Source organism: Atractosteus spatula, chromosome 4, assembly GCF_055471065.1.
Source record: "Atractosteus spatula isolate fAtrSpa1 chromosome 4, fAtrSpa1.hap1, whole genome shotgun sequence".
NCBI classification, from domain to species: Eukaryota; Metazoa; Chordata; class Actinopteri; order Semionotiformes; family Lepisosteidae; genus Atractosteus; species Atractosteus spatula.
In genome coordinates, this window is record NC_142709.1 from 14,545,821 (window position 1) to 14,571,131 (window position 25,311).

The following is a 25,311-nucleotide window of genomic DNA, read 5'->3' on the forward strand; positions in this document are numbered from 1 at the left end:
ATGGTTCTGGTCTAATCTTCTTGCCTGTCAGCAGACAACTTGTGTGTGTGCCAAGATAGGTTTAATCAAATCTGCACAGGTCAAGCTCTGATCATGCAGTTTTCATCCTGTACAAATGACATTGTTAGAAAGATTGTGAGGGTATTAGAATTTTAAAATAAGGTGTTTCTTTTAATTATCTATACTTATGTATTTTATTGTGTTGCCATTTCTAGTATTCTTTAGGTGATCATTTTCCATTACCATAGCTAGAATTTCAATGTGATAAAGCCTTTGCAAGGGTCTGGAAAATGTATGTCTTGCATTGTGCGAACCTGTCCTTTATCAACTATTCATCTGGTGTGGTTCCGAGATCAGACAGTGAATGGCACTGTGTTGTAAATGTTAAATTTACGGGCAAGAAATAAAGCATTGCTCTATATCATTCAATAATTATGAGATTTAGACTACTTTGATATTTTTAAATTCGTTTAAAGACCGGTCTTTAAGTTTACTTCTTGATAAAGCCCACCTTGCTTCTTGTGTCTTTTTCATTTTCTGTGCTTATTAGTTCTGTGAGTAACTTTTATACAGCAAAAAACACAATTTTCTGAAGAAGGAAATCATTTTGAGAGCAGAGATGTTAACTTTCATCTCGCTGTCTGTGTTCACTGTCATTTCTTCTGATTGGTGTTGAAGCTCTTGTAATGTACTTTTAGGGGCGGAAAAGCACCTTCAAACTGTGCAACCCTACTCATGACTCTACCAGCAGATCAGGGTGTGAGGTCTTGAGATGAGAGCTGAGGGAATGGTTCTGAAAGGAAGGGTGTGTGTGCCCACATGGGCCAGGGATAGTGCGTTTGGTGATTGGTGCTGAGAGCACATGAGTGACGGGTGTGGGGTCGTCCCTGGTTATGAGGAGTGACCTCTGCAGTGCCAGTTCAGAAACGTCAGTCACTGAAAGGATCCACAAGCTTTTGTATTCTGGCTGTATATTGCTCTGGCAGCTTTTCCCCATTGAGTAGTAAGAAGTGATTAGAAAAATATTTATTTTATTTAATACCTTTAGAAGTTGCATCTCAAAACGCTTTACAGTAAATGTAAAAAACATTTAAAAGAAAACAGTTATAAGAAAAGCAAATCACAAAATAAGTACATATAACAAACAAGCAGTTACACATGCGACAGAAGTTACACGGTCTTTAGAAAATGGAACAGACACAGATGCTAATTATAAGCCTTTCTGTATAGAGGTTTTGAATCTAGAGACTCGACAAAGAAGCTCAAACATAGCAAGGTTTGAGTCAAGAGGCTCAGAAATTGTACTTTTCCCTTAAAGCTGCAGGAAACCATCCATCAGAGTCTATCCCTGCCATACCTTCAGTCCATCCAAGTCAAACAATCCAAGCAGCACTCGGATAAGTCTTTAAAGTGCTCAGACTTATTCCCTTCATTGTTCTTTTTAACTTTATTGTACTGCAGTTATAAGTCTGGTACAGGTGACCATATGACACATTGATAAAGGGGACACTGAGACAGGAGAGGATTTTATAGTGACGTTGTATGCTGTAATTGATGTTCAGCATTATGCTTAGGTGTCTCCAGAGAACAGTCATGTGGGCACCTCGTCAGACAGCCCAAATATGGGAACAGGTGTTTATCAGTGTGTTACATGGTTGGTGAGTTTAACTGTCCACTCTTAATTGTAAGTGTTATACGGAGGAATTAGTGAAGGGAATGTTCTCGTTGGGAAAGATTTTTCTGTAGAATTTGGCTTTTTCTTTTAGGTCTGTGTAGCTGTGATTGTAGGCAATAAATGGCAGCTCACACAGGAGCCTCCACAGCAACTCCATCTGTTGTGAATTCATAAAGGAATAAATCACCTCTGTTTACTTTGGACAACAGCGGAGGGAAAAATAAAAAAACTGGATAAAGTTAATCATTTAGCAGTGAAACCTCTTTCCACTTCCTTTTCTTTTTCTTCATCAAGCTGTTAGAATTTCACTGAGGGGCAGGTAATTAAGTGTCTGCCTCATGTGCCTGCCAGGCACAGTCTTTGAGCAGACCATTAGCCCTCAAACAAAGCCCTTTTTCTCCCCGGCTTGCCTAAAAGGAGACCAGAGGCAGACGGGCTCGAGGGGTCTACCTGCTAATTAGAAATGAACCTGTTGCCATAGTTATGGGAGAAACGGACGGCGCGAAGGACAGCCCATCAGTCCTGGACAATGGGAGAGCGAAGTAAACGGCGAGCCCTTCTTTTTCAACGCTTCCTTGGCTTCTGAGCTTTCCACCAATGAGAGGAGCTGCTCTGCTGGATTACCTTAAGGGGGGTTGGGTTTTGACAGTCCCCGTCCCCCCCCCCCCCCCATTTTGTGAGAAAACAACCCCAAAAGTGGTGGTGCGCTCTGAGGGAAGCCACTTCTCCCCTCAAATGCTTGTGGGCTTTTGCTGCCTCGTGCCTCGTGTGTATTAAAGCTTGGAAGAAGGAAAATGCCAAAGCTCAAAGTCCGCTGGTTTCTGGAGCTCCCATTGTCCTCGTCTGTCTTTGAAGTGCCTGAGGAATGTACTGCCTGCAAAAGTGCGCTGGAGCCCAGCCAATTACCATCGCCGAAATCTGGGCTTCCGAACCAACCCTACAGCCCGTGTGCCTTCTTTTGACCAGGAACGGCTTTTTGTTCCCGTTTTTTAATTATGTTGCTTACGTGTTTATCGCGTAGTGTTTTCTGGAGTTAGGTAAGTGTTTCTTTTAGTTTTTTTAGGGGATTTTTATTCCCAATCTCCATTCCCCCCCCCCTCCCCTTTATCCTGTTATCTGTTATTTCCAAATCTCTTGCTCTACAGTATTTGAGTCTCGCTGGCTGTGTTCGTCTGTCATTCTCTGCTGCTTCTCCGCCACCTGTCAGTGTCTGTGCTGCTCTCTCCTGTTTCTGAGCCCTTTAAAATGCACATATTGGCAGCAGGGCCTGTAATAAAATGGAGCATCAGAATGTTCAATTTTACTGTAGCACAAGCTAGATTAAGGGGGGGATTTTAGCACATAAACAAGGAAACAAATTTTATATGTTCTGTATCATGTTCAGTCATTAGAGAACTAAAATGTGATCAGTGTACAAGAACTATGGTAGTCCATAGGCTAAATGATACATATTTGAATGCGGTTATATTTTGAATGGATTTTAAATATAATGGTTAAATTTCACCTGATTTGTTCGAAATGCTAGTCTTTACGTGCCAAATCAGGTAATCCACAACGGCAGATCAGTCCATGTTTTATGACTGAATATAGGATGATTTTTTTATTTTCTCTGCAAACCTTCAACAGTTATCCATTTTTACATCGCTATGTCCCTCCGAACATTACACGGAACAGGTGTTGTGCTACAGCAGTACAGATTTTTACACTGACTTGCATTTCATCCTTTCACCACATTTTAGAAACCCTGGATGGTTCTGCGTAGTGCATGAATGTGTGGAGCACGATCACTTGTTAATCTTTCCAACTTGTCATTTTTTTGAGACCCTACTGACTACTAACTTGAAGAGCAGGAGGTCAGCAGAGACAGTTCCCCTCCCTGCTGCATTAGCTCGACTGCCTTGGAATATCTCTGGCTGCACAGCTGTAGCCCTGACGATAGAGCTGTTGAAAAGAGCCCATTTGCATCTCAATTGCAAGCGCCATGTGAGGCAAACATGCTGTGGTTTCAGCATTTGCATGATTAAGGAGGCAAGCAGTTTTAAATATCCCTGATTGGCTACAGAAAACCTGCCAAAGAAGAAGATGTCTCCACTTATTATCTTATATTTTTATTATTATTTATAACATCATCTTCTCCAGTTTTAATGCAAGAAAAAGCCATCCAAGTGCAACATGGTAAAAGTAAATTAATAAGATGATTATCAAACAGTGAATGGCACGGTGTTGTATATGTTAAAATTAGGGACAGGGCAAATTAGGGCAGTGCTCTATATCATTCTACAGGCTGCTGCAAAATTGGAAAACCACTTCAAGTGGCACACAAAATTAAATACCTAAAACAAAGTGTAGACGGTGTTCGTACCGAATGGTAATGTAAACACCCTTTAGTATTCCATGTTTACCAGGAAGATGCCATTAGCGAGGTGCATTCCCAGCTCGAGAAGCAAAACCGCTGGTGTGGCACAATGTAAGAGTTATTGTGGGTTGGAGCTAGAGAGCTGATTGATCGCAGGTGGGGGCTTGACAATTGAGCCCTACGCAGGTGCCGCAAGGCTGTAGCTCGCTCCAGTACTGAGAAGCAAGCGTAGAGGCTGAATGGGCTATGGAAATGGGAGGACTGGGGGTGCTGAAGGTAAGGGGGGACAGGAGAAGTGGAGAGGCCAAGAGGGGGTGTAGGGAGAGATACAACACTGGAGCCAGGCGCGACCCGAGAGTCTTAGCCCACAGGACCGTGAACCAGGGTTTTGAAACGGGATGAATGCTATATACATCCTCATATACAGTATTCTGACACTATAAATACGCTTGCATGTTCATTTTAAAAATGCAGTGGACACTAGAGGTATTTACATTAGAGGGCCTCTTTTGGGATGTGTTGACAGCAGACTGCCAAATGCAAAAGAAACATCATTCACAGAAGAAAAATAATTTTTCAAAATCTTTCGAAAAACACTAAAACAGAACTTTTTTACACGCTATTTATTATTATCTTGTTATGATACAGCTTTTACCTACTGTGACATGAATTGTATTCGGAGAAACACACTGTTAGCGCAAATGGTGATTTTACCTTTTGTAGGCTTGTGTCTAAACAAAAGCTTAGATCAAGTTTTTGTTAGCATGATCTGCCACAAGGGGGCATTTGGATACCACTGGTCTTAAACAGTTCATAAGCATCGGATCCATAAACTCATTTTGATTTATTAACTTGCAAATATTGTGATCTTGCAAAAATTCTTGACTTTGAGTAGTGAGCTTTTACTGCTGCTGTTTATAGCCTCTATGATTTATGCCATCAGTAATTTTCCTTTTGAAAATTTTGAAATAAAAGTTCTAGCTGGTAACACACTTTGCTTCAGCTGATTTGCTTATTATTTGCTTATTTTAATACTAAAATTAGAGTAGTTTGTTAGCTGTCCTATCCAGTCATGTCAAGAGTTTTGACAGGGAAAAAAACCAAACCAAAAAAATAAATAAATCCCATGAGCCTAGCTTTTATATATATATATGTGTTCACTTTTAACTTAGTAACTGAAGTGTATGTTATCTCTCAGACCCTTAATTCCCCATTTGATGTCATGTTTTAAAAAAAGTCCCATCAGCATTTTTTCATGCCAGCCTGTGTTTCTATATTTCAAAATACTACTGGCTAAAAAGACCAAAATATAAAGAAAACACTCTTGCGTACAGCTGAATTTGCATTAGTTGGCACTTTAAAATACATTGTTGTTGAAGGGATACTTCAGAGAAGAATAAGAATTATTTACAACACTTTCTTTCATTTCTTATATAGCCCCTTTTGTCTCAGAGAATTTCAGGGTGGAAGCAACGCTTCAACTCGCAGCACTGTGGACCTGGGTTCAGTTCTGGACCCGGGGTGCTGTCTGTGTGGAGTCTGTATGTTCTCCCTGTGTTGGCACGGGTTTCCTCCCACAGTCCAAAGACATGCTGGTAGGTTCCTGAGTCCCTGGGAAATTTAGCGCTGGTGAGAGTGTGTGAGTGTCTGTGTGTGTCATGTCCAGGGTGTACCCTGCCTTGCTTCCCTTGCTTGCAGAGATCAGCTCCCCCACGATCCTGTATTGGATAAAGCCATTATTGGATGGGATACTGTAGTGAGGAAGGAGTGGTTAACAGGGGGGTGTGTGTGTGATCTGATCACGGTGAGGGGTAGAGAGCAAGAGAGGGTAGCAGCAGCGTGCAGTCCATGAGATAGAGATGGAAAAAGAAAGAACATTTAAAAAATATGGACAATGATAAAAGTAATATTCATGATTGAATGAATAAGTTTTAAAGTAGAAATAATTAAACACAAATATAGCATACATTTAAAAAATGCAGGACCCTAAACATTTGAGGACATTTGTACATTTCAATACCCAATACTGTACTGTTCCATAAAACAAATCCGTTGTAAAAAGTCAAACTGCTTGGGTGCTCCCCTGGCATGATTGCAGTGGGGGATACTCACAGTTTGCAGCGAAAAGGCGTGAGGTGATGTGCCGAGGTCACCACGCGTGTGTGACAGCAGAGCGAGGCCGGAGTGTTAAACAGAGCCCGGGTGAAAGTTGCTTTTCATGCGCAGGAAGTATTTCATAAGGGGGGATCAACACTTGTGTTCTCCTCGTTTTTTCTGTTCTGTGCTGTCAGTGCTTCCACTTTCTAATTTTCTGAATGTACTATCCTTCATTTCCTTTGTTTCTGATAGTGTTTGTAATGCACCTTGCTTTCTGTACTGGGTAATGTCATAGTAAATGTGGGATGAAAGTTGCATTGAGGGCGGAAATACTGCCTGGTCTGTCAGGAGGGTATGTATTCATTTGAGTTTCCCTTGTATGTTAGGCTGCATCCAATATTCAAATAGTAGAATATAATGTACTTGATATGATAAAGCTGTGTTCTTTGATCCATACAGAACATTTTCTGATCAGTTTAAAATGTCGCTGTATTATTTTTTGAAAAATACTGCCAAATCTTTTGAGTTTTTCAAGATTTTAATCCGTAATTGCTGCCCAAATAATGAAGGCCTGCTAACCAGAGCAAGGTATTCGGCCCGTCTAGCCTGTGTTCTGCCCATTGAGGTGATAGTAGTTAATTTCTTGCGTGAAGCCATGCTTCTCACTCGTTCTGTCACACCTGAAGCTAAATGTTTACAAATACATGGAACGTGGTATGATTGTAATGATCTGGAATTTACATAATGAAAACCGATTCTTCTGTCTGCTCTGCTAAGAGAATAAGCGCCTATTCTGTCCCCACATTACAATGCCAAATGCCACATGGACTGTAAAAAAAAAAAAAGAAAATGTGGAATTAAACCTTTTATTTCCCCAGCTTTTCTTGAAATAATGCACCAGGTGCAATGTACTGCGGTGTAGTCCTGCAATTACCTCTTCATACAGCAGTTAGACCCCACAGCGTTTTGTCTGTTAAGGCATAAGGACTCATTCACTTTTGGAAATGTTTGAGCCAGCCTGCTTTCCTGAATCAATGGGAGATCAGGCACTGAAGAATGAGGGCTTTCTGCTGAGGGGGGTGCTCTACACCTTTAGAAGCTGAAATTAGTTGGGGGGGGAGGAATAGATTAAAAAAAACTTATTTTAAGACTTCCTATTTTTTTTAGGTAAAAATGAATAAGACACTGTGGGAAATATCACTTATTTATGGTACACACCATATGTTATTTACCTTATTTGGCAACATATTATGTACTTATTTGGCAGCCACCAATCAGATACTGAATCTTTTGAAGAAATGCTTCTCTTCCTAGCCATATTTTGAACCTAATGAAGATGTTTAAGATTTAGTAAAGACATAGACAGTTACTAGTCACGTGTACAACTCCTCTCTACCTTTTAGCACATGAACCGATGTGTTTTGTGTTTTTTCCATCTTGTCTATTTCTGCAAGGGAATAACGCGGACTTCCAGCCTCATTGGCTGCAGTCAATGGGAGGCCCCAGTGCTCTCAGGGTGGGGTCCGCTCTCCTGTGTAGGCTGATGCCGTTCTCAGCCGACGCGGCTGACTGCCCGTTCAGGGCTGTACACCGAGTGCCCTAGTCCCCAACACCCAGCATCATAAACCTGAGTAATCCACTGTGTGTTCCTCCTCCCTGTTACCCAGGAAGATGAAAATGGTGGATATTGTAGCACAGAAAATGCCATCAGAGAGCGATGTTCACGTGGCCAGGAGCTTTCTCACGAAGATTTTGCGAAGCTCTATGAGGTATGGTATCGGCATAACCAGATCTCTGCCACGCCAACCCCACCCCTCGGCTCATATCCGCGGTCATATCTGTCACCCCATGCTCTCTGCTGCGTAGTGATATCATACTCGCCATCATGCCAGTCATGTGCATCCCATACCTTGTGGTAGTGCCTCGTTCATGTCTCAGTGTTCCTGGCTTCATACTCAATGTGAATTGTTCAGTGTGTAGCCAGTGCTGACTATGCTTTTTTCTCCCATTTTGTCCTAGGCTTCCAGATTTTTTTTGCCTTTCCAAAGTTAAATGATCACTGCAGAGATAAAAGTAACAGACCCATTCCATGTTAGACTAGTTTCCTTCGGAATGCTTGGAAACACCAGGGTGTTTGGTGCTCCACAGAAAAAACAAAAGCCGTCGCTCTTCTGAGACTCAAACGCAAATTGTTTTGAATACTTGCTTCCCTGATGGACAGTATGTCACCAACGGGGGTAAAGAGAAAACTTTGTAGTGGAAATCAATGTTTGTTTTTTTTTATTTTACTCTGCGGCCTACAGTGACCAACATAAATGGAAGAGATTTGTTCTAGTTAATTGCAGTTAATTCTTCTGAACCTGTGGAGATTTCAACGTGATCTATTTTTTAAGGCCATGTCTGAAAAAAATGGTACTGGCTTTCTGTTCTTCATTTGAATTAATGTTTTTTGTATGTTTTTTTTTTCTATTCAAACATGCATAACAGAAAGAGTCGCTTCAAAGGGTAGGTTTTCTGTGTTCTGTGTTTGCATTTCTGCATTCTTAGCTCCAATCATATGCTTTAAAGACGTCTTAAGATTGTCAGCGTTTGTGTGATGGTGTACATGTGTGCTTGTATATTTACAATACTAATGTTCTGGAACATTTGGATATTATCTCGAGATTTGAAAATATATACTGATCTACAAAACACTCAAGTATGATGGATTGAATTAAATATTTTAAACACAGATGTTGAAATGACAATGACAAAATGTCAAAGTCAGTGTCAGGAAGGAGATCCTAAAGTATTAATTCAGTTACAGTTTCATAGACGCACAGACCTGATCAGCCTTTGGATAGACTCCTTTTGGAAGGTCTGTTTTCTTGAAACCATATGATTGTAATCCTAGTACTATGTGGTCTTGCGTTGTCCTGGTTGAAAATTAACACTTTTGAATCGGCCGGCAGGAACAGAGGAACTCTTAGCTCATTCATGTAGTTTAAGCAGTAATGTGGCTCTCAATCTGCAAAAAAGGGCATTTTTCTAGATCCACTGCCAACTAGTGGCTTGAACAAGGCAACAGGTACCATCTGTTCACCATTACATCTCCACGTGTGGTTTTCTGTCACGTCTGGGCAAATAGTAATACGAATAAAACGGCAACATTTTCTTCCCGTAATTTTCCAAGCACGCAGGTAATTTTCACACAAATGTTGAACTCCAGTCATCGCTGCTGGTTTATCAGATAGCTGCTGAAGTTTGAATATTATACTCCTGTGGATCAGAAGATGTGAGAGTCCTGGGCTTGTGTATAGAGACCCCTGCCTTACAGGATGTGATCTCTCTGTTAGAGCCATTTTCCTGATTGCTGTAACGTAATCTGCGGAACATCTCATTCTGCAGGCATCCTATCTCACGCACATTCTATTCAATAGAGCCGATAGCAATGTTCATTACTCGAATGAGGCCTGGGCATAGCTTTCACTGTTCTAATTTTAATTAAATTAATTTCTTCTTGAATAGCTGTACATCCTTCACTCATTCTAGCAGTTTTAGCTCAACTAAAATATCCAACATTGGTGTTTTTGTGAAATCGCATGACTTGAGCTCTCTATTTTGTTATCTCAAAGAACAATCTTATTCAATCAGGAAGCCTAATTGCTCGGTACTTAAAATATAAAAAACACTATACTTTCATACCTCATTGGGAACGTAAGACTTAGTGAAAATGCAACAGTATATCTCTGTATATAAAGTATATGCTTTTAAGAAGAAGCATTATGCATTAGCAATGTATGTACATAATTATGTTTTACAGAATTAAAACAAGTTAAGGGAATTGTATTTATCATTGCTGAGACAACAGGTTATATTCAACAGTAAGACAAGTAAAATGATTGTGTAATTGTTTTCCATTAATTCGTTAGCTGTGAAGATGGTAGAGTGGAGCTGGGCCGCTTGTCGCGCCGGGGCCGTGTGCTCTATTCTGGACCTTGGGTGCTGTCTGTGTGGAGTTTGTACTCTTCCTGTGTCCACATGGGATTCCTCCAGGTGTTCTGGTTTCCACTTACAGTCCAAAAGCATGCTGATAAAACTGGCCCTGGCTGTGAGTGTCTGTGTCTGTACGGTATATCTGCCCTGTGATGGTCCTGTCCAGGGGCTGCCTCGCGCCCATTGCTTGCTGGGATAGGCTCCAGCTCCCCCACAAACACACACTGGGTTAGAAAATGGATGGATGTTAGCTGTGATGCTACAGAAGTGGCAAAAATGTTGTCAGTCCCAATTATGTGGCCCTCAGATGAGCTACGTAAAAATATACCTTTCATCATCGCCTCCTGTCAAGACCGCAACCTCTAGAGCAGCAGTGTTCCTGAGGGTCCACACACAACCACAGTTCTCTCTGAAAAAGCCAGCTTTGGTGACTGTGGGTGACTAAATATTCTTTTTTTTTATTATGCTGGTGGTGTTTGTTTTGTTTCAGTTTTATAATGCGCAGGCCTGGATCCTCCCAGCATCGCCAATCGTATTAAAGTCTGGCACTCAGCTTTTACAGTGATCGCAGCAAATACTTTGCTGACTGGGGCGCATTGAAGACAACTGATGTGTGATTATCCGGCAGACAATACAAAATGTTTTGGGGAATGAATACAATCATCCTCTAGGACATGGAATCACAAAGAGGAAATGTGACCTATTGGAGAAACCCCTCTAAAACCACATCACTTCGTTATTAGCTATATTCTTCATTTTTCTGACATGCTGTCCACTTCTCTTCATTACTAAAGCATGGTGATGGCAAAACAGGCAATCAAATTACAGATTTGAATAAATCACTTTTCACCAGCAAGGTTAAACACTATATTAAGACTGTATTTTCTGCTGATGTCTTAAATATCTTTCTTAAGTGAAAATGTGAATTGTGGTCTGTTAATATCTTTGGGTGTTTTTGAAAAGGATCGCTGCGATTGTTGAATGTTTACAAGGATTGCAGGGAGGTATACACATTTACATACGTGACTGCAGGCCAGTCGCACTGCAGGTTATCTTTCGGTCTCTCGATAATCATGTGCTGCTTGTTGTCTCTTTCTAGGAGGAATGAACCGGTAAGCAGGCCCCACTCCTGGCACTCGACCAAGTTCACAGAGAACCAATCAGAAGCTGCAAAAACACAATTAACACCCACAACTGTCTGGCACACGAGATACGATGCAAGGTGAGTTGGCCTGCGTTTCCCAGCAACGAGTGTGGCCATGTCACCTGGGCACCACGAAGGAAGCGATCCCCAGCACCTGCACTGTCTTTCCCTTCTGATATTTTAATGTGGAATTTTTGAGGTAGTTAAGGGTAAAAGTTGCAGCTTGTAAATTAAGTCCTTTTTTTCATTTAAAATAATTCGTGAGTTTTCTTCTAATGTGTTACTAATGAGATGTGAAAAGATGACTTGTGTCAAAATGATTTTTGCCATGTCTTCTGACTTGGTAGCTTAAATTTGTGTGCCAGGTATCAATGTCAAAAAATAGGAATGTAATTCCACCATTTATTCAACATTGTTTAACAGACTCATTCATCTAAGAATTTTTACAGTGTGAGTAAGGCCGCATTTTAACGATTCTTGGGCTTCACCGGTAATGACTTGTTGAATAAAGATACTTCTTCTATTCCTTGATCACTTTTGCTAGAATTCCCATTGTCATTGCCTCTGTTACTTGTATGTCGAGAATCAACTAGATATATATTTTTTTCTCCTAATATTAGTTTATTCCCTGGCCAAGAATGTTGTTTCCAACCTTGGAAGAAGACGATCTTACAGGTATCTCCTTTTGACTGACCGCTTCTCTTTAACGCTGCCTGTATGTGATTTTTAGCTCATCTTCACATGACCTCACCGGCTCATGGGATCAGCCGAACCTTCGGCGTGCGTCAGATCAGTTCAGCTCCCTTGGCAGCATGGACAGCCTAGAGCACTCCTCCCACCCCTACCCGCCCGGCCGCCTGTCCCCGGCCAAGTCCAACACCAGCATCGACCACCTGGGGGGCAGCGGCCATGGCAACAAGAGAGATTCGGCCTACAGCTCCTTCTCCACCAGCTCCAGCACCCCGGACTACACCCTGTCCAAGAGCAACGCCGCCTCCACGGAGAACATGCTGCACAAGGTGGGCCAGTGGGACGCGGGCAGGCACAGCAATGGGAGGCACAGCCAGAGCCTGAGCGATGACCGGCAGGGGTATCTGCAGCTGCCCGCTGGGACTGGAGGCAGGGAGAGCCCCCGGACGGACGAGCAGCCCGGGTCCCGGTATTCCAGCTCGGGGAGGTCCAGCTTCGGCCCCGTGTGGCACATCCCCGAGAAGAAGAAGCGCAGCCCCTCGCCTCCCCCGCCTCCTCCGCCGGTGCGCAGTGACAGCTTTGCGGCAACTAAAGTTCATGAGAAGGGACTGGCGGTCCCTTACTCGGAGACAGCCGAGACACCCTCTTACCCTCATAACCTGCAGAAGCCTCAGGCCAGATCGGGGGACTGGGTGTCTGCTGAACTGAGTGAAAGCCAACAGAAAGCCTACCGTGCCAATGAAAGAGGACATGAGGCCAGGCGGAATTACAACCCCTCTCCCAAGAACGAAACCCTCCCTCCTTACATTTCACTGGACAGCTACAACAACAACCAGTTAAATGCAAACAAGTTATACTCCTTGTCAAGCACAGACATTCGGGCAGGGCAAAATCCGTACAACTATGTGCCCTACCACCAACGCCAGTACAGCGATGAAAGCACCTTGTATCAGCAACCTCGATCAACCTCTGTACCAAAGCAGCAGAATGTAGGCAACTACTACAGCAGCATGCAAGAGCTGCCTACTGACAGCTTCAGTCAGCACTATAATCAGGCTCAGGTGAGGACTTCTAGTACTTCCTTATCCAGTCCTCCTATGGATCAAAATATGGAGGGCACTGGGCATAGTCGATATTACTGCATTACAGCCAGGCAGCCTGCCCAGACTGTTTCTCAGGCATCGCTGGTGAAGGTGGAGGGCTGGAAAGGCAGCACAGGGATCGAGTCAGCTGCTGTGTTAAGTGAAAAGAGTTTTTCAGGTGCTCAAAAGGTCAGCAAGGCCAAGTGCCTACTACCTCAACAGCAGCAGCCTCATCCCGATATCAAGGACAGTAATGGGTATTATAAACAAGAGACTGTTCATGACAGGTCAATTTCAGCTGCTGTACAAGACACCCCAGCAGTGAAATCTAATGTCGAGGATAGGGGGGGGCACAAGAGGAACAATGTATATAATATGGAAGTTAATTACATGAGCTATCCTCCCAACAAGCATGATGACCTGAAGAAGTATGGGGGCATCCAGCAAACAGACCAACAGAAAGAACTATGGTTGACTGAAGGGGAGGAGAAGATCAGTCCGCAGAAAACTCCGATGCTTCACTCTCTGGCTCAAGAGAGCCTGAGTACAGCTGGCAACCCTTCAGAACCTCAGAGCGGCTGTGCCCGGCAAGAGACTGTCGACCCTCTTACCGCGAAACAGGTGAGGCGTAGTGACCGCTACGCCACCACTTTACGCAATGAAATCCAGATAAAACGAGCTCAGTTGCAGAAGAGCAAAAGCTCCGCCACCCTGACGGGTCCCAGTGAAGCCGAAGAAGATGCAGAGGTCTGGAAGAGCGAGTCGACAGAGAGCTCCACCTCGTCCTCTGATGGCTCCTTCTCCAGCACCTACAAAGATCACCTGAAAGAAGCTCAGGCCAGAGTCCTCAGAGCTACATCTTTCAAGAGGAGAGATCTGGAACCTGTGCTACTTGAACTTCCGGTACCGGATGCCTTGCCCACCTACTCGTCCTCTGCTCTTGCACGTAAAGAAGTCAACCCCGCGCTCAGCTCCTCTGAGGTCCCACGGAGCAGAGCTAGCTCTGCCACGGGAAGCGGTGCTGCCCAGGTATCCCGAATTGGAGGCAGAAAACGCTTCACGGCAGAGCAAAAGGTAAGGTCGTACTCGGAGCCAGATAAGATAAACGAGGTAGGAGTGACAAAGACTCATTCTTATCCGGACAAGGCCACGTCGTTCGCGGATCGCTGCAAGTTCTTTGAGGGCACGTCCAAGTCTGCCTTCCCTAAACCGCTCTCGAGACCAGCGCTGCAGAGCTCCTGCGAAGAACACGGCGAAGGGAGGCTCTCCAGGAAGTCGCATCACAGTGAGCCGGAGGAGTCGTGGCACGAGCAGAGGTCACGCGCTGCTTCGTTGGGCTATGGCTGCTCATTGGGTGCTCTGGAGGAGGATCAGCGTGGCTATAATGTCCGTGCAAAGGCCACGGAAAGGTATATAATGCTGGAACAGCAGCGATTAGGCACTTTTGCAGAGTATGAAGCCACGTGGAATGAGCAGAGGAAGCTCTCAGAAGCGAGACCTTCGGGGAGGTACCACTCAGCCGACAACATCCTGGATTCAGGGATGGAAGAGAAAATTTCTTATATCCACGAGAGGTCCAGATCGTCCCCATCGGCCGATTTCCACGGACAGGTCAGAGCACACAAAATGTTTGCATCCTCATGTCAAATGCTTGTTCAATCATTATAAAAAGGACAAAGTCAGGGAGAATAAAAGCATACAGTTATTTTAAATATTTAGAACTTTTTGCTTTTCTAAAAGCTAAGATTGTGCGAGACAGTTTTCTGACTCAGCTGTCAGGAAATGGTTCTATTTTCTGCTTCTTGAATTAAAAGTCTGATGTGTCCCTCTGTTCTGATTTATTTGTAAGACGTTGCAGATAAAATAAATTAATATATCGGCTTTGAAGCCAAAGAGAAAAAGCTTGCATTAATCTGAAACACAGCTGTTTTAGTCTGGTATTTCCATGTATAACTTGCCACAAATAACCATTCATTTTCCAAAGCATTTTTTATGAGCAGCTGTGCTTTTCCCTAGTATAAGTTATCAAAATCAAGCCGATGTCCATGTTTGCTCAGCTTCTTATTTTGTACCATATTTGTAAATTTGCAGTAGATCTTTAATCAGAACAACAAAGAATGATGATAATTACCCCAGCTGTCACAGAAAATACCAGGTTGGGCACAATTTGGCAGTATTTCTTCTGCTACCCTTGAATTAGTCATCTGCGGTTAGGGAAGCTTTCAAGGAAAAAAAATGAAGCTTGGAAGGACAGATGAAATCCCTAAATTCAAATCTGTAAACATGATTGTATTAAAGTAGTATCCCAAATATTTTCCCTATGTGCTTCTCAAAACTATTTTAATTTGGGAAGAACGATACAGTTGGATGATTTCTTTTGGAAACCCAGCAGAATGCGAGTCAAATAAATAAAAAACAAAATAATAAAATGCATTTTTAGAGTGTTGGTGAAGACTAGACAATGAATATCTGGTTGAACACTCAGTATTGCTGTGTTTATTACAATAAAACTGGTCACACAGCATTGTAGTAACATGGAAATGATCTACACACCCTCGGCATCTAGATACAAGTTCTTGTTTGAATTCAATACTTTATAATAATTTCACATATGAACCCTTTGAAAACTTTAAGTAAAACATTAACATTAAGTAAAATGCTTTATGAGTCATTAAAAACTAAAATAACATTTGTAACATTTTTAGTAGCTTTTGGTAAACTTCACTTAATGTTGTATTTGTATTTTTTAACAAATTTAGAGAACCATTATTCATTCATACAATAAATTGCAGAGCTTATCTGTGTAGCTTTTACAGGATCCAATCAATTATAGTCAGTAGTGACATTTTAAACCATGTTTAGACAGGCAGGATATGTGAGTAATAGAAATTTAAAGAAACATAGAGGCTTAGTCAAACATTAATCCGAGCCTGTTAATTCAGACACACCCAGAGATTGGAAAAAAAAGGAAGAGGTTTTATGAGCTGAGTACTAACTTGAAAATGTCTTAACTTTTGGTAAGTCTAGAGGCAAAATAGCACCGTGATGAGATTTACATCTCGGTCCAGCCGACCAAGCCCTCAAATAGAAGTTTTGATAATTACAGATTTTCTTTCAGTTGGAAACTCTTCTAGTCTGTCATTAGAAAGTGTTCTGTTCTAAATGCTTTTCAGAATGTCCCTGTGCAAGGAAGGAAGAAGGAGGACTATTCTCAGAGACAGCAGAACCCTTCTGGCTGTAAAAACTCTGACGCCGAACCTCCTTCTACAAGGTAAAGCTCTTTTTGATCAACTGACGTTGCATTAAGGTTGTTTGAAGCTTCTGCTTTGTAAGAGAAGTGAATGCTTGCTGTTTGCAGCTTGTATCTCTGCAGTTTGTGCTTTGCTAATACCTGAATGTGGTGGGGTTACACAGTTTAGGCTACGTATTTACAGTTGGTTAACTCCAGAAGTGGTGGCTCCAGCGTTTTTGCGTAAGGAGCACAGGCTGTGGCATTAAGATTTTAAGCATGTTTGTATACCTTATTTAAAATAATTCCTAATGTTTATTTTAAATAGAATAATAATGTAGGGATGATTACTTTTTAGAAACATGGTTTGGCTGTGCTGTTATCTGTGGAATCCTTTCTTTGTGCTGTTTGTGTTGTTAATGCACTGTTAAGTGTGCTGTGATCATGAAATGCCTATGCGTATGTAGAAAATGCGAAAGGGGATGATTCATGTATTTATTTGGGTACAGTGTGGTTAAATGCACTATAGCTTAAAAGGTAAGTTCTAAAAGAAGGTGATTTTTTGTTGTTGGTTTTCATTTTGTGAGGAAAGCTTTATGACGACTGCCAACCAGAGAACAAAACGCCTACACTGGCACTTTGTACTTGCCTGGGCGAAACAGCACATTCTTTATTGTCCAGCCGCTCATAACAGCCCTAAGGCTCAGGCCCAGTTGTAAAAAGAAAGCCATCTTTGATCTGCTCTTTCTCTCACAGAAAAAAAAGTACATTTAATGGGTTAAAGCCATACAGCGACAGCTGTGCCTGTACACAGAGGAAGTACAGTAACTAATACTGTTTAGGAGGGCAAACCAATGAGTGTATAATTGACTGAAATGCACCAGGGAGAGAGGTCCTTAGTTAATTAGTGCTGAATTTTACAGTGTGAGGTTTTTAACTTATATCTTTTAACTTGTATTTTAACTTATCTTGGGGGTTTCAGAGGGTGAAGAGCATCATTTATATTTTTATAAGCAGTCCTTTAGGTCTAGAAGTGGTTTAGTGTAAGTGTCTTTGCAGTAGTATTTAATTAAAAAAAACTCTAGCCTTCAAGTATTTGCCTGGAAGTCGAATTCTTATTATTTTGGGAGGTTTTGACTTTGAAATAAGGTATCCTAGTTTAGCTAGGTTACATAGGTGTGACAGGGAGAGGCTACCTGGAAATCCATGAATTGCAAAACAGGAATACCTTGCATTTTTCTTTAACTTTGGTCGTGTTTTTCTGTTTGTGTTTAAAATAAAGTAAGAATTGTGGTTGTGGGAGCGTGCCTTAGTGTCTCCCTCTTCTCCACCGCAGCTGATATTTCAGCTATGCCGATGGCTGCAATAACAATGTATTTTTTTTCCCCCGAATCCTCAATGAGCACATTTAGTTTTAAGCGATTTTGCAGATATGGCAGATTTGCTATTATATACTTGTCCGAGGAATGTGAAAAAAAACGCTGTTGCAACTAAGGGGCAAAAAAGGGCCTTTTTGTCCTCGGCACTGGTTGAATTATGCATCCGGTCTGCTGGTATCCAAGGCTCTAGTCCCAGGAATGCGCTCCCATGCTCCTGCTCTCTCCTTTACCCTGAATCAGGCTGGGCGCGCAGAAAGTTTTTTTAATTGTCAAGTTGATGTCAGATATGCTAGGATCCTAAACTTTGGTAATTTAAGAGCTATAAAAGTATACATTAATGTTTATTGTAATTACATAATGTAATTTTGCACCTGTGTCTGTGCTACATTGTGGTTCACTGGTGACCTGACAGGATATAAACATCATTCATCACTCATCAGGTCAGGCTAAAGTGCAGGGCTTAGTTCTCATTCGAGTAATACAAGTGTTTTTGTACAACATACTGTTGACAGATGACTCAGTTTACAAACCCTTCAATCGTTTTTTTCTCAAATAAAAGGGGGCAGTGCTCCGATAACTGCTGTGTAGTGTTAACAAAATGGAGAAAGGCACACATTTGCAGGAGGTGGAGTTCCAGGTTGTGGCTTCATAATAAAAACCAAAAATTTTGAAAGTGGATAAGTTCAACGTTTGAATTTAAGTCTTAATTTAACGTCAACATTTACTTAAATTTGCAGCTTATTTAACAAGTTAATGTGCATTAAAATTAAATGTGCTTACTGGACAGCCATCTTAAATAGAGCTAAATGCGCAATACGCATTTTTTGACAATTTAATTTTACTCTACTGGGAAAAGGGCTTTTTTCTTCATGTCAATGGCAGAGTGTTTTTCCCCTAAAATACTGGAAACACACCTGTGGCTCATTCAGGGGCAGGAAAAGGGGTTCATAATCCAGGTGATTTTTTTATGGTTGTAAACTATACAGGAGGAGAATCACTGCTAATCCTTTAGATTCCGGATTCCATTGCTGTCTGGGTATCACTTGTGTTTGTCCTGCCTGTGGAACCGCTGTCTAGAATCTGGGCCGTGCAGGAGTTGCAGCTTTGCCAGGTGTTTGCTTTGCGGGCCGGGAGAGACGGGCCCGCCTTCTGCGTAGAAAGAAGAAACTGGTGTGCTGCTCGGGGCCTTTGGCCTCAGCAGTGGCGTGGGCTGGTGATGAGACCAACCAGCCTTTAGTTTAAATCTTATCTGGTGACAATTATGCAGTGACGATTCATTTCTGCATGTCAGTGAAATAAAAAATGATAGATAGCTTTAAAATACTAATGACTGTACAAGACGCAATGCAAAGGCCACTGTGTGCTATTATAATATACTTACAGGCTATAGTAATATACTTACTCTTCAAAGCTTGAAAACCTTGTTGTCTCTGAACATTGCTTAGTTGACACACTGTCAGCCCTAAAAGAGCTTTTCTGGGCAGGGCTGTGGAAAAAAGAGGTCACCATGCGCCACAGGGGCAGAGCAGAAACTTGTGGCGCCTCTGTGGATAACGATACCCCTGTAACAAAGTGGTGTCACGGCCTTTCCCCAGTCTGCATTTCTGCAGCAGAATGGCATGTCGAGTGCTCTTCTTTCTTGAAGTGTGCCGTATTTTTTTGTTTTTGTTGTGTGATTTAAAATTTGAGTCCGTGTGCGCCGGTGAAAAAGATGCACGTTGAAAGACAAGGCCACAGGGTTGGTCTTCGCACGCCGTTATCACCTCGAATCACCGAGATACTGTCTGGGACTACAGTCCTGTTACCAATGGAAACGCTTCCTGCTTGACAGGTTTCAGAGCTCTCTCATGCAAATGTTTCCTAAGCCCACCTACAGGGGTACACAAATAAGTCCCTGCCTACTGTTAGAGTTAGAGACTACTGAGTGTTTTATACCTTAAGTATGACTTTTCCACTGTCGCTGTACAAATAAAGAGCATCGGTATTGGCAAGTAGTATGGCACTTCATTGTATATTTTTTGGATTAAAATACAACACATTATGAGCAATCTACAATGTGTAGGTCTAGATATGGTTTGAAGTATAGTTAATTTAAGTCGTTAAACTTTTATTATTCATGCAAAACGTGTACATTCTCAGTTCGTGCTTTTTTCTGGAGGTGGAGAGCGGATTTCCTTCGCTTCCTTCTTCAGTGTTTTTTAACCAGTGATAAAATTAAGAAACTGTGTATTAGCAAAATGTTGTTATTGTATGAGACAAAACAAGGGATATACCAGTTTGTAGGAATGATGTTTTCAGCAAACAAGCTTCCATTCCAAAAAGTACAAATTGACATTCACAATCTTTTATATACAGTATAATAATTTTCTTATTCATTTTCATATATTTTTCACATACAGTTGGCTGTTTAAAGCAAGATTTAGGAGACGATTTCTTTTAAGTACAGAACACCTTAATGTACAGTACAATTTAAAAACCGTCATGTGTGAGCTGCAAAGGAACCCTGTTAATTGCACACAAACGTTTTGGCCATTTCTTGCGTGTTTGTTTTTCCAACTTTGTTTCTATTTTTCTGTGTGGAATTAGTGTCAATTTTCACATTTGATATGTTGTTTAATCCCTTTATCACTCACGGAATGTTGATGTAACCGTAAGACTTACTGTATTGGTGATTTTCACTGTCAGTACAAACACCAAAATAAGCGCTAGGCACGGGGAAATATCTTTAGTTCAGTCGTCAATCAATACATCAGAATATAATTTTGATTTAAGCATGTTTTGTACCATAAGCAGAAGTCTTGGTTTCTGTGTGTTGAAGGTTTCTGGGAAAAACACATGGCACTATTTAGTGAGATGTTTTTTTCTGAATTTGTGTATTCAAACAAAAAATCCCGAAATTCTGCCTGGCAGCTTGTAATGGCAAGAAATAATATGAACCAGGTGTTTTGGATCATTTTAATATATTGATACGTTTGATGGAGTTTGGAGTATTGTGTGCCGTAACTCCTTGAGTGAGTACAGTATGTGGTTTGTATTGATTAGTTTTAAAGACGCAGTAGATATGCATGAGGGGACAGCTCATTTTCAGTTGACATTAAGAAAAAACTTTAGTGATTAGTAGTTTAAAAAGTAATTTGCCTGTTTTCCATCAACCTTGCCATCATCTGAATTGCCATACTGAATTTAATTTCTCTGAGAAATTGAACAACTACTTTGCTGTGCATCTCTTGCTGTGCAAGTCACAGGTAATGCTTTTCAAGCACCAAAATGATAAAATGAACTCTTTCAAGTGAGATGAATGCGGTATAAATCCATATAAATCAGGGTTCCACTACCCTTTCACAAATGTCTTAAGTTAGTTTGGTTTACATTCTTTTTTTCTTGTCTGATAATTTCCAGATGTAACAGTCTTTACCTGCTGCTGTACGTGGTTGGGTTTGGGTTTTATTTCTGGTGTAAGCAGATATCCTTGCAACCAGATATTGTGATTGGAACAGCAAAGTTTGTGTGACAATTGTGCTTTTGCATAAAACTGATTTTCTTTGCAAAAAAAATGTGCAAAATAACCAAAAATCATTTTTTTAAATGTCTGGACAAAATTTAAGTAAAAAAAAAGTAACTAAAGCTGTGTGCCAGGAAAAACGCTTGCAAAATTGTCTTTCATTGATCAATATCTATGCATTCCATGCAAATGAAAGCATGCATGAGCCGTGAGCAGTGGCTAGCCATATAGGTATGAATGACCCGCCTGCTTTAAAGTTGTGTTGTAGTTTAAATTGGTGTGTATTCTAAAATTGTTTGTGCTTTCTAATGCTCATAGGATGATGTTTGCTTTTAGAGTCTTAAGTAGGTAAAGTAAGTCTTTGTGGTAGGACATCCAACATATTTGATGAAGCTTTTGACTCTTTTGTGAATTTCTGGTGTCAACAGCCCTGTGCTTTGAAGGTTCTTCTCTTCAGCACCCAGGAATAATGAAGGAATAACTGTTAGACTCATTGATTCACATTTGACACTTTGCAGGTCTTTGCCATTGGGCGCTTCTGGTGCTTGAAGCTTTCTTTCACTCCACTGTTTTAAACAGTAAGACCTGATGACAGTCCAATCTACTAAGCATGCTGCATGTGTTCCCTCCCTGCCGCTTGTCTGAATCACTCTAGAAACCCTTCTCAAGGCTCTACCGTTCACCTTCTGTGTGATCCTGCTGAAGGATAATTGAGCTGCGCTCATCTTTGACATCGTCCTCGGTAAAGCCATCTTACAGTCGGAACCTGCAATCCAGTTTGGGTTCGGTTTTCATGTTGTGGTTCAGGGAAATTTCTCATTTATTGTGACATTTTGTCCCTAAAAGGAAAATTGGAACTTGGAGGAACGTCTTTATCTGCATTAAAGTGCAGCATGGGCAGCTGTAATGTAGGACCCTTCATATTTCTCTGTGGGTACATCCTGCTCTCGCAGAGAAAGGAAGAGTTTATAGCCATCCAACACGCAAGGCTACAGGCTGTTAAGCAGTGGTTGTGACACCGATATGAGCTGTGGACTGCTGGTAGTGTAAAAACATAGAAACACTAATTTAAAGTCACTTAATAAGGCATTGGGTTTCATAATTAGGTTGTTTTTAGGCTTTATTCCAGAATATCCCATAAATGATCGATTGGGTCCAGATCAGGTGACAGAGAAGGCAGTGGCATCACCAGTGACAAATCCGTCACACTAGTGGGTGACCACAGGTGCTCCTTGGAGGGGGACAGTGTCATCCCAGAAGACACCCCTCCTGACAGGAAAGAACTGCTGCAACATGGGGGGGAGATGATCACTCAGTACTATTAATTAATTAATAGCATTGATCTGGCCTTCTAAGTGAATGTGAGCACCCAAACCATGCCAGAAAAATAAGCCCCACAGAAAGTGCCCCACAGAACCCTGCGCTGTTGGAACCAAGCATTCAGGGTAATAGAGTTCTCCGGGCTAGCAGTTGGAGCATTAGTCCATTTATTCAAAACCATGTTAAAGGATGTTTTATCTGACCTTATCCCATTTCTCCACTGCTTGCTAGTCTATTGCCTGTGTTCTTTGCACCACCGTACTCACAAACGTGCGCTGCTACAGTAGGTATGATGAACAGTTTGCACTGCAGCCGGACTGTGATATCCAGCTCTGTGGAGTTCTCAGCAGACCAGTTTTGATGCTGTTTGCGCTCCAGATAGAGCTTGCAGTAAATTGATCTTCCATTGCTCGCGTGTTTTGCCTAACGCTTCGGATTACTGCACTGGAGCCCCCTATTGCCCTTCTGCTGATGATGTCTTTCCCACCAACATCTTAGACACTGTTGCTTGTGCAACATTGGCAGGTTGGGCTGTATTGGCCACCGACGTTCCTCCCAACTTGCCCTGCAGTCACCCCCTCTTTCAAAGTGGCTGAGGTCCCCTCTTGCAGCCGTAGTCATAATTATAGGCAGCATTTTTATACATGACCCTACACACGCTGGAATGTTATTATAAGTCCTCGCCTGGGTGGAAGCCTTTGCGTTCAATATGCTTGGTGTCCCTCATTCATCCCAGCATCTCCGTTTTTTTTGTCCACCGCCTGTAGATTGAGACATCAGACTTGTTTGACCTGTGTGCCAAATCGGAGTCACACCCATCCTTCCATTGGAGAGATGGCCAGAAGTGTAACCCCTGCTTATTAAGTGACTGCTTAATTCAGACTCATCTCATAAAGTGCCGATGAAGTGATTTGGCTGAAAAGGGCAAAAATTCGATCAAGGCTTCCCACAAGAATAAAGTCTGGGATGGCCGATCTGTCTGAAGCCCTCCTCCAGTTGAAGGCCTAGATTACTTTCTAAACCTGAACAGCGGACTTCTGCTAGAGACTGGTCTGCCTGAGCTCTGCTGTTCCACTTCAGCCTCCTATTCTCCAAGACTGGAACAAGCCTTGAAACGCAGAACTCACACTGTTAATGCTACTGTAAGGGATGCAGGGGGATTGGTTTTTCCACCACACCACAACGAATTGTTGCCTTATTTTAAAAGAAGAAAATGTTAGAAATAACAATTGAAACTTTCCATACAGAACCAAACTGGAATGCAGGTCAGATTTTTTTTTCTTCAGAATTTAAGAATCAAGTCATTTTAAGTTTGGAATACAATATGTCCTAGGAGGAGGACGTTTAGTTGGGGGGAATTGGGCTTTTGTAAAGACGGTTAGTCGTGTTTTAACATGTTCTAACGTGCTCTAACACATGTGTCTCAGATTGGTTATTCTGGTATCTGCTGACAGCAGGCAGTTCTGTTCTGTCTGGTCTGTGAAACACTGGGATTACAACACCAAATACTGCTGTTAGACACTCTGTTTACCCAAATAACCTAAAAGCTGTAGACACAATGTATACAGTACATTGTATAACATTGCAGCTACACTATCCAAGACAGTGATTGCTGGAATCCTACGTCTATAAAAAAGGTCAGATTTTATTAGCTGTATTCATTTGGAAATCAACAACACCCAAAATTAGACATCATCATCACACTTTCACATGCATGCTGTTGCCTGATGCGATTCTTCCGGAGAAAATAACAGGACTAACAGGTTTACAGGCACTCGATAGTGCATCTAGATTGGGGTGCTCATTTTATTGAGGCAGGAATCTTACTTGATCTCTCGTCTTGCATGTGTTTGAATGATCTCCCTTAGCGGACATTCCTGATGCATGCCTTTGCAGCACAGGTTCCCTGTTTCTCTTTGCCTTTTAAAGCATTTTGCGTTTATAATACAGCTTTTCTTTACAACTGCGCATGTGAAGCCATGTAGCTCTGTATGCATCGCAGTGTAGTTTAAAGTAGTCTTCACTGAGCAGCAAATCGGGGTGAGCAGCAGACTTTAAATTCACTCCACCACCAGCGTTAAGGTATAAAAGAGGAGAGATTATCCTTAATTAGATGAGGAATACGTTCCCATTGTACTTCTCAAATGGAAACTGGAGGGATCATGCCTGGATTTCTTCATACCTGTAATTTCATGAATATGTTAACAACCCTGCATGGCTTTAGGATAGAGGAGACTCCCTGAGGCTTCCACCCCATCCTCTGCCATTTTTACCACCTGAATGGGGTCGTCCTTTCCTTCCTAACTTTCTCTGCTTCCCTTCAAGACTGTCTCCTGCCCACTCTCTGTGTCTTCAGCCATCTAGCGTAGAGCAACCCAACAGGCTCTCAGTGCCTGACAGGTACTCCTTTCGCTTGTTCTTTCTGTCTCATTTGTGTGTGTGTGTGTGTGCCTCTCAGTCCTTAAGCCTGCCTGCTTTGTGGTTTTGCCAGTGTACAAAATATAGAAAAGCAGCTGTATACCTTACAAGTAGCACCTTTCAGGAGCCTAGTGTCTTTTTTTTTAAATGTAAGCAGCTGCTATGATTTATGCGAATGTAAATATTAATTTGCTGTGGATCATGTCTGACACAAGAAAGCAGAACCTTCTAAACAAGATTTCTTCACTTTGATTTCATGGATGCAACGTGGATCTGTGTGTCCATTTAGACAGTTCTGCTTTCTAGTGTTCTGAAACAGCCAGAGTTCATTAATATTCGTCTTCCCATGACAGATACATGTGTGTGGAACTAAGAAAAACAGTCTGCAAGTAATTTGACTAGCTCAGCTAGTTTTAGGAATGTAGGCATGTGTTTATACTATAT

At 41.8% G+C, this 25,311-nt stretch overlaps 1 protein-coding gene across 3 annotated transcripts in view; it reads left to right on the forward strand.

Annotated features, from left to right (window-relative positions):
• shroom2a (shroom family member 2a) overlaps positions 1-25,311 on the forward strand; it is an 80,084-nt gene that overhangs the window by 42,896 nt on the left and 11,877 nt on the right. For all 3 annotated transcript variants that reach the window (XM_088914683.1, XM_088914681.1, XM_088914682.1), the window contains 3 exons: positions 11,203-11,325; positions 11,978-14,630; positions 16,193-16,290. In XM_088914683.1, the coding sequence (XP_088770809.1) occupies positions 11,203-11,325; positions 11,978-14,630; positions 16,193-16,290 (2,874 nt within the window). The remainder of the gene's footprint in view (positions 1-11,202; positions 11,326-11,977; positions 14,631-16,192; positions 16,291-25,311) is intronic.